The 10,168-nt window shown below is 35.6% G+C and overlaps 1 protein-coding gene across 8 annotated transcripts; it reads right to left on the reverse strand.

The window, feature by feature from the left end:
* Positions 1–671: 671 nt before the first annotated feature.
* LOC137717562 (pleiotropic drug resistance protein 1-like) lies at positions 672–9,567 on the reverse strand. 8 transcript variants are annotated; one of them, XM_068456969.1, is made up of 24 exons: positions 9,026–9,567; positions 7,306–7,426; positions 7,125–7,213; positions 6,952–7,036; positions 6,700–6,859; positions 6,530–6,606; positions 6,366–6,419; positions 6,179–6,269; positions 5,787–6,088; positions 5,383–5,664; positions 4,907–5,223; positions 4,659–4,819; positions 4,462–4,565; positions 4,228–4,384; positions 4,071–4,149; positions 3,793–3,919; positions 3,267–3,599; positions 2,894–3,184; positions 2,720–2,803; positions 2,470–2,603; positions 2,115–2,342; positions 1,851–2,022; positions 1,371–1,625; positions 672–1,266 (listed from the first exon to the last, which is right to left on the reverse strand). In XM_068456969.1, exons 1-24 carry the CDS (start codon positions 9,352–9,354, stop codon positions 1,009–1,011), a joined length of 4,290 nt encoding a protein of 1,429 aa, XP_068313070.1. In that variant the 5' UTR covers positions 9,355–9,567; the 3' UTR covers positions 672–1,008. The 8 variants fall into 8 exon arrangements, with proteins under 8 accessions (XP_068313070.1, XP_068313064.1, XP_068313067.1 ...); XM_068456963.1 differs by having other exon boundaries at positions 3,793–3,956; positions 4,042–4,149; XM_068456966.1 differs by having other exon boundaries at positions 3,793–3,931; positions 4,038–4,149.
* Between the last annotated feature and the right edge of the window lie 601 nt (positions 9,568–10,168).

Raw genomic sequence — 10,168 nt, forward strand, 5'->3', positions numbered from 1 at the left:
AATTTAGGTTTTAACCAAAATAATAAAAATGTGTTATAAGTGAATAGTACTATAAATGACTTTTTATAATAAAAATGTCTTTAACGTTAAAAGTGAACAGTATCAGGAGTGTTTCGTTAAAACTCCTTTATTACTTATTAAAATCCCATTCTAAATCTTCTTGAATTAAACTTACCATTCATCATCCATCATTGTTGTTGAGAATAGGAATTTATATTGGGAAAGAAGAGACTTTGTATGAGTTTATAAGTAGTTGGTACTTTTCACATTATCAATTGCTTTTATGATGAAACCTCAAATTTCTTCATCTATCAGAGCATGTTATCCCAAATGTGAAGCCTAATGGCCACACGTGCTTTATGTCACCTGATTTGTGTTGTTCACGAGTTAGACTTGAAAATTTGTCACACATAAGAGAGCGTGTTGAGCGTATGAATCCTATATCAGAAAAAAGAATAAACCTTATATGGGAAATACTTGAGCTACTCCACATATTGCCGATGTTAATTTTAAAGTTGAACCTCAACTTTCTTCAATTATCAATTTTGTCTTTTAAATTCACATGACTGACAACATAATTAAAATCTTATTCATCCGTAATAGACCAAAACGGGTACGAAACAGTCTTTTTAAGGACAATGGGATGGTGATTCCACACTTTCGTTTTCTCTTTCTGCAGTCCTCCATTTTTTTTCCCCTTGACACTCCTTTAATTTGTTCAATCTAGAGGAAAGCATAGAGAGAAAAGAAGAGTGCAAAAATTACTACTCCTAATTTACACATAGGTGAGATACAAGACCCTATTGGGCCCAAAGACATTTATTAAACAGAAACGAAATTTACATGTTGAATTAAAATGCAATTACAAAATTCAGATCAAATTCCATACATATGGAGTCGGCTTTGGCATACCCTATAACATGTATATTATGCATACTTACAAATATCTTGGAATTCCGTAAAAACCAAGGACATGTTATTGGCTTTTTATGTTTTCTTCAGAATCTCTCATCTCTTTTGGAAATTAAATGCCTTGATTGAGAAGGCAAAAGTGAACCCAAAGAGCACACAAATGCCAACGTGCACAGCTGCAATTACACCCAAAAGGTCCCGTCTATACCCAAAGTAATTCCTCACAAAGTGTTCCACACTTTCACCTGAATCAAATTTGTCTTTTATGTCTCCAAACTGCGAAGTAATCAATCCGTATAACGTGTATGAGACCGGGCAAATCCAGTAGTACCATCTCCACCAAATTGGCATTCTCTGTGATAGAAACAAATTTAGTACATTGTAAGTAATGGTTCATCGTGATACAAGGAAGTTTCTTAAACTCAAACCAGACATACATAAGAGCTATAGGAACTTACCGTTCTTGGAACGATGAATCCTGAGAAGAGATTCCATATTGCATAGAAGGCAGAGGCGACTATGGCACCAATGTTATGATTGGGAGTCACGGCTACGGTCATCATACCATAGAACGTGAAGTATAAGAAAGTGAAGTACATGAAGAAGATGTACCAAAGGAACTTGCTGACTGTCCACTCAAATCCGATCATTGTGTATACAATAACTCCATATATGATTGTCTGAACAAAAATATACGGGAGCTCAATCACTACCTGCAAATCATAGGAATTTGGTGAGATCCATACCATCATGGCCGAATTCAACAAAAACTAATAAAATTCATGTTTATACAACTTCAAGGGTAAGAGTAACCAAGTAGACTGAAACATGCTTCAATAATTTGTTCTTTTTGAAATTCTGAACATTTCAATAAAGAAGAATCACAGTTTGATTGGATCATCTACCCTTTAGAAAGGCAACCTTAATGAGAGAAATACCTGTCCAAAGGCATACGGCAATGCCGAGTACATTCCAGCTGCCCTTTCTCTGTAAAAGACTGTCCTCTCAATAGCCACAACCGGCTGTACTGATGAGGAATTTTGATACCCAATGAAGAGAACAGCAGCATAAATGGAACCCATTGCATTGAAAAGATCTTGTTGGTTTCTCCTGCATTTTCAATAATTATTGTCAAATTAAGGACTAAAGTTTCCATTTTCACACTGTTTTGTTGTATGTTTTAAACTTGGGGTGCCATTTACCTTTTCGAGCCCAGATCCCAGAATATTGTCCCAAACATTAAAGCTATGAAAATTGTGAACAAGAGTCTCACTGCACTGTATGGCGGGTTTCGCCAGTATGATAAATGTTGTTTCCATAGACAGGCCATGCACTGGCTGAAGAAAGACTGAGAGTACTGAGTAGGGAAGTACAAGTCTTTTGAACCAGCTGGAGGAGTACTTAGCTCCTTGATCATGGCCTTGTTTCTCCTGAACCATTCAAGATGTTATTAGTAGTTACAAAACCAAATGTGCTAAAATTCAACTAGAAAATTCTTCAACTTCCAGGTTTTAGGGGCATTTAGAATTAGAATTAGAAACTTCAGCGGAACCCTACCTGTATAGTTCTGAGTTCCTGTATATATCCGTGAAGTTGACACCAAGAACTGCTTCTTGTGCTGCTGCAGTAATCTCCAACATCCAAGTTGCAGGATTGTAACCATCCTTAATTTTAGGAACTCCATCAATATCCTTTGTTAAAACAAAAACCATGTCAGTAAATACAATTAGGTATGACAACGTTTGAGAGAGTGCGAATTCGTAAACATGTTAAACAGATATTGGAAACATGCTTTTATAAGCCTTACCTCAAAGTACTTGATCAAATGTGCAGAATGACGGCCTAAAGGACCAACATATATTTCTTCACCTCCCCTTTTCAAAAGAAACAGCTGCAGTGCGAGATTGAATTGATCAGTTATGGTAATATTAAGTAGCACATTCATTTTTTTTTTAATTCTAAAGCATAAAGAGTGTCTTGCCTCATCGAAAGAATCAAATATGTCAATGCTTGGCTGATGGATGGTGCAGACTACAGTTCGCCCAGTGTCCACTGTATTCCTCACTGTTCTCATTACAATTGCAGCTGCCCTGGCATCAAGGCCAGAGGTTGGCTCGTCCATGAATATTATGGATGGATTGGCAACAAGCTCTACTGCAATCGTTAGCCTCTTACGCTGCTCAGTTGAGAGACCATTCACTCCAGGCAATCCAACAAGCGCTTCTCTTATGGAGGTCAGTTCCACAAGATCCATGACTTCCTCAATAAACATCTGCAAAATTTTTAGTCAACAACTTGACTAAACAGACCACACTAAATTGACAAATATGCGACCTTACTGTCATATGCTTTACCTTTCTGGTAGTGGAATCAACCTCAGGAGGCAACCGGAGGGATGCAGAGTAAACCAAAGACTCATAAACTGTTACATGAGGAGAGTGTATGTCGGTTTGCTCACAATATCCTGATATGCGAGCAAATGTTTCTTGCTTTTTAGGATACCCAGATATTGTGATGTTTCCTTCAATAAATCCACCCGTTTTCCTCCCTGCCAACACATCCATTAGAGTAGTCTTTCCAGCGCCACTAATACCCATCAGAGCTGTTAAGACTCCTGGCCTAAAAGCACCGGTCACACCCTTCAGAAGTGGTAGCCGATCCTCAGTTACCCCTTGCTTTTTCATTTCCTGAAGCCATGTTATAAATTTGAGGTTAAAGATGTATTCAGTGCTACTTGTAGAGAAGTAAAGAGAAGCATTGTTGCCTGAATCTCAAACCGAATTCGTGAATAACCAAAACAAAATGGGAATTTTCTTCAGAAAAGCTCTTCAAGCCTGAAATCTCAAACATTGTTTTCGCTTACATAAAACTGAAAAATACCTGGGGCATGTCAACGGCATATTTGATTTCATCAAAAGTAATCCAAAGAGGTTCGAAAGGAAGAACCATTCCTCGCTTCTTGTTTTGATTGGCTTCAGTAATGCTACCCACTCTTGCAGACAGTGTTCTTGATGATACACTTCTTCGACTTTCATTCCTTGGGTCTGCATTGTTAACCAAGAAATCATGTTATAGATCGAAATATGCAAGCTACTAGGGAGACTTAATCTTGGGAACTTTTCGACTCACCAGAAGAGTTCTTCCCTCTTGATGATAGCTCAACAGAATCTCCAGCTTTATCAGTAAGTTTCTCAGCCAAGGCCTCTTTGGATAGTACTGCTTGAGGCTTCCCAAATGCTGCAAAATAGTTGTTCGGGTCATTAGTTATAATGCTCATATGGAAATACCAAAAAACATATGTGCACAGATACTTACGATTGAGAAACTTCAAGGCCAAAGTATAGAAGAAATTGAATAGAAAAATATATCCGACTGTAGCTCCTACTCCAATCCAGTACCAATATGGTTGTATGAAAACCCCGCGAGACTTCAAGACCATAACTCCTAACGATTCTGTTGAATTAGGAGGAACCTAGAACACAAATATATCCATATGTATCAGCTAATGCTTTCAAAATAAAATCCTGAAACACTAATGTTTCCACTTACATGGCTCCAACTGTCTCCGAGAAATTCATTGACAGCTATGGCGTTTTGGCCATACATCATCGGTGAGGCCCAATAACCCCATATCCACCACTTCTTCACGTTGTCTGATTCAAAAGACATATTTAAAACCATCAGCCAAAAGAAATGTGATTATTTTTCTTATTACTTAGATTATATTGTTTCCATGCATAGTTCACCTCGAGACAAGACAAAGCCACCCAAAACTAGTACTGCAAGCAACGCGAAAGACCCGAATGTGTTTGCAACAATGATATTCCTCCCTAATGCCCCCATAAATCGGAATAGTCCTGATGCCATCTGGTTAAGCAATAGGAGTAAAAGATATTGTCTAAAAAACCTGCCATTTGAGAGACGTCATCAGATTCTGAAACCACATGTGAATTATAAATAGGATTTGTAGTGTGTATGATGTTTTCTTTCTCACCTTTCGATGTTTGGATCAAAACCAATTACATAGTACGTCATGACCACCCAAACGGCAACTTCTACGAAGCTGATAGGGATCTTAAGGATCCATGTCGGTAAAGAGTATGCCCAAGCAGGATAGAAGAGAAGGTCCCTTTGCTTGAAAAATACAGGAAGTTTCATGATAGTCATGGCAAGCTCTGAGAACCCATTAAACATAACTACGATCACTGTAAAGAACATATCACCCATGAAAATACCCCCATCGTCAACTGTATTCTTATGCATCTCAGTCCGGAGAAATAGGGTCATTGATATAAAAGCCAATATAATGAGCTGAAACCAAAAACCACAAGAAATCAATATGCCTAGTACTCATTGAGCTTCGCTGAACAAATCTTCTTTTCAAATAGTGTTAGCACTTTTTTCGAACTATTTTCCAACAAATTATAGAAATCCACAGTATGATTCCAATTTACATTAAACACCACTTACCTGAGTCATCTTGAAAATGTAGACGAACGAATTCCTCTTCATAAGCAAAAATTCTCTATCAATGCAAGCTTTAAGCAATTCCTTCTTGCTAACACCATACGTCTGAGTTGTTAAGGCTGCAGGGTGACCCTTGGACTTGTCAAATGGAGTAGAAAGCTCATCACCAAGTTTTCGACCAATATGAAATGACTGAAATGCTTCAGCAAATTCCTTGGAAGATATAAAATTATATGGCTCTTCTTTATCCGCCCAGTACTGCTCCTGATCTTTCCTTGATGTTACCTATAATACAGCAGGCGAGGGAAAAAAAAAAAAAAAAAAAAAAAAAAACATAAGGTTAGGAAAAAGGACCTCTCTGAAGAACGAGAAAGTGGTAACACAACAATAGGAGTGCAAATTCTTACTTCTTGTAAGAAGTCAGCTACTCCTTTCCTCTCTGGACATTTGAATCCCATGTGCTCAAAGAACTCGATCACATTTTCGCGGGGGCCTTGGTACACGACTTGCCCATCAGACAGCACAATTATGTCATCAAATAGGTCGTAGGTTTCTGGTGCCGGTTGGAGAAGAGAGATAACAGCAGTTCCACTGAGGATGTGAATGGATTCTCTGAGTGATTTCACTATCTGAAATGTTGTTGAACTGTCTAAACCAGTTGATATCTCATCCATAAAAAGTGCTCTTGCCGGTCCAACCAGCATCTCCCCTGCAGTTATGGATCAGAATTTTCAATAACCAATAGGCAAGGAAAGTATGTCCAACATTAGTTACGGCAGTATGGTAATCAACGGTTTACCTGTTGTGACTCGCTTCTTTTGTCCGCCAGAAATACCTCGTACCATTTCGTCCCCCACCATGATGTCTGCGCAAACCTCAAGTCCCAAAACCTGCAAAGTTTGTGTTAGCATCTGAAAGAAAAATGGTCCCAAAATCTGATACATTTATCTAATTTGAGCTTAAACTTAGAAGGAAAACGAATCCACCTTGAGTATATAATCTGTAACTACACTGGTCTCCTGTCCTTCCAGCGATGCTGCCTGCAAAAGTTGAAAAGCATTTCAAGATATTGAAACGGATTTTTTCAACAACACTTTTGCATTATCTGAAATATGTTATAAACAGAAAGTTCTGTGGATATTAAGTTTACCTTCATGTAGATATCTAGATCAGGATCTGGCATGATATTTGCTTCCTTTTCTCTCCTTGATAATTCTGCCAACATTTCTGAAAATTTGACAAATGAAAAATTCGTTTCAGATTCATGAGAATACTTCAGTTTAAACCACAAATGTCAAATGTTTTGGGGTTTCAACTTGCCATAACGTGGTCCGACCCCTTGACATCTTGCCGAAAAAGCCAATGTTTCTCTCACTGTCATTTCCCCTATGTGGAGATCATGCTGACTAATATAAGCCGAGGTCCTCTCTGGCACAAACTCTTCCATCCCATGTCCGTTATATGCTACTCTCCCAGAAAACTACAAGTTTATGAACAATTTTATCAAATCATGAGGTGAAACAACTATGTTAATAAGGGTTGGACACAGGGTTGGAAATCTTATATCCCTACTTTTAGATCTTTAGCAAGTTTTCCAGCCAAAGCCAATAGTAATGTGGTTTTCCCAGAGCCTGGGGGTCCTAAAAGCAGTGTCATTCTGCAGAAGCCGAATCCGAAAAATCAGAAGTGGACAGTTAAAAGGAGTGTGTGATGATTTACACCAGTATTTAGTCCAATCCCGTTACCTTCTAGGCTTGATAATTCCACTAACATTAGCAAGGATTGGTAGCGGATGCTTTCTACTTGGAAGAATGTGAACAAAATTCAGGCACCCCTTCAAACAGAAAATGTCATCCACATTAAGTTTCAAAAGTATAAATTGTTGCAATTGCATGATTTTAAAGAAAGAAGGAATTGTTGAATTACCTCCAAAATATTAGCAACAAAATTGAATATTGTAGGTAAGGCCCTGCCCCCCACATAAGCTTCTGCTTCAACATTTAAATGCTCATAACGCACTTCAATTGTTGGCATATCAAGTCCAACCCTGAGCCAAACCAAACCAAACCAAACCACATGCATCAATTTTTTTCCAAAACAAAAATCTGACCACAAATTTCTTTAGAAAGGCTATTAAAATCTACTGAAAATATGACTTTAGCCCCTAAAACTTAATTTTCTCTACATAAAACCTACATAAGTTTTTTTTTCTTGAATAAAACTCATTAACTAGATTCCACATCAGCAAATTCATTAATTATGTTTGACTTCACACATTAAAAAAATTTCGCATGCCTAAAATACCCCTATTTGAATATTTTTCTTTTATTTATAAACCCTCTTTGAATGTTTGATGTACATAATTAATGTCAAGCAGATGGATAGTAAGAGAGAATTAATGATTTTACAAAAAAAAAAAAAAAAACATTAATGTTATAAATTCATTGCCTAATATATAATAACATAAAACATGTCTAATATATGTTATTATACATGCTTAATTTAGTCAATAAAATTATATTTTACATGTTAATGTAGGTAAATTATTTCACACACACACCCACCTATATATATATATATATATATATGCCTAATATATGTAAAATTCATACAAAATAATTTACCTACAAAAAAAAACATTTGATTCAAATAGTGCACCTACTATATTAAAATTTTAAAATGTTAGATTCCTTAAAAAAAGAAAAATAATATACCCAGTATATGTAAAATACATGAAAAATAATTTACCTACATAATAACAAACCCATATATGCAAAATACATGCAAACTAATTTACCTTATAAATTCATTGTTTAATTTTTAAAAGAAATAATGTTTCTACTAGTTTTTTTTTTTTTTTTTTTTTTTTTTCCAAAAATAAAGTTCCTGTTATTTAATTTTTACGAAAATTGTGTACCAATTGTGTAATTAAAAAAAAAAATTTACATATTGTTTTTTTTTTTTTTTTATGAAAATAATGTAACTAATTGTTTAGTTTTTACAAGAAACAATGTATCTACTAGTTTATTTTTACCTTTTTTTTTTTTTTTTAAATTTTCACAAGTTAATGTATCTACTTTTTCAATAGAATGTATATTGAGCTAACTAGATTTGGATTAGGCGATTTCACATAAAAGAAGAAAAGAACTTCTTTTTTTTTTTTTTTTTTTTTTAAATTAAAAGCAAAAAAAAAAAAAAAAAAAAAAAACTTAAACTAGTTGAATGTTGTTGACAAGCAAAAGACAATAAATTAAAAGTCTACAAAAAAAGCCGTAATAGCAATATTAATGTTGGTGGCATGGTGTTGTAAATAAATTTAAATGTATGGACATCTTTTATCTTACATAACATCAAATTCAAAATTTGGGTTTTATTTTGATGTTTTAATATAGGTGGGTTTATGTCTAGAGTTCAATAGTTGTAAGGAGCTAAATCTAAACCATCCTTTATTGCACAAAAGTCCCATCTTGTTTCTTTTTTTTTTTTTTTTTTTTTTTTTGAAAAAAAACAATATTTTAAACTACTCCCATTCATAGGAACGGATTCAACTGGGGTGCGAGGGTACGGGTACACTGCCTTGACTCTATAATTCTATTTTCTTTTCTTGACTTTCACAATGCAAAGTTAATTAAGATGCAAAACTTACCGATTAATCCGGTCCTTGAGCTTCAACAAGAACTTCTCATTGTCTTCTTCTGCAGTTTTCACCAGCCTCTCCAACACATTCTTTCTTTCAAGCAACCCAAGATTCTTGATGTCAATCTCTCTTCCTTTGCCTTCTTCCTCGGTGAGAATTCCGCGCCGAATGCGCAAATAAGTAGGCAGCTTCTCAATGGCTGCCCATTTCAGAGCTTCCTCATCATCTTCATCGTGTGAAGACTTGGAGAAAACATCCATGGTGCTGTTCCTCCAAATATTAGAACTGCTCAAACGAGCACTACTCACTCTAATTATATCACCACTACCATTATCCATTTTTACTACTTTCTTTTTTCACTTCCAATACAATCAAGCACAACAACCCACAAGGCCTTGTGTAAATCTCATGCAAAAAAAAATGAATTCGTGGATTTCTGAGAAGAAGGCAGCTCGGTATCCCAGATAGGACTGAATATTTATGGATGAACAGACTGCAGAGTTAACATTAATAATGCATGTAGCAGGTTTCTGTGTTCCTGCATTGAGAGGATTTTGTGGGGGCTTTTTGAATTTTTGAGGTTGAACTGAGAGAAGGGTATTTATATAGCTCTAGCAGTATACACAAACTAAATGAATAGTCAACGTGTATAGGTACATTGTTGTTGTAATATGATGTAAGAGCATACCTCATATATATATATGGCTCAACTTGAAAAAATAGAAGTTGTGGAAAGATTATTCAACAAAATGGGTGGAAGTTACTTTAATTGGATTTCGGTTGCGAAACATTAATATCGGTGCTTGTGTTTTATACACAAGTAATATTTTACATTGAATTTATTTAAATTATGAGGAGTGAGTTTTAAATTGTGTACGAACATGAGAGGACATTGTTCTAATTAAATCGGTTAAATGTATAAGATGATGGGCCATTTATTTCTTTGAGAACCCTTTACAATGGAGTTTTAAAATCATTAATGAGGTGGCATTTTACTTGAGCTGTCCAAGAATCCAGACCTAATATATATACTATGACTAGCCGACTTTTTTTAATAACCAATGAGAATTAATAAGAAAAATAATCAGTACGTAAGGAAGAGGAAAGATACTGTCCACCAAACAAAAACATTAGAAATGAATGCGCCCCAAG

The sequence above is a fragment of the Pyrus communis genome, chromosome 15 (genome assembly GCF_963583255.1).
Source record: "Pyrus communis chromosome 15, drPyrComm1.1, whole genome shotgun sequence".
NCBI lineage: Eukaryota > Viridiplantae > Streptophyta > Magnoliopsida > Rosales > Rosaceae > Pyrus > Pyrus communis.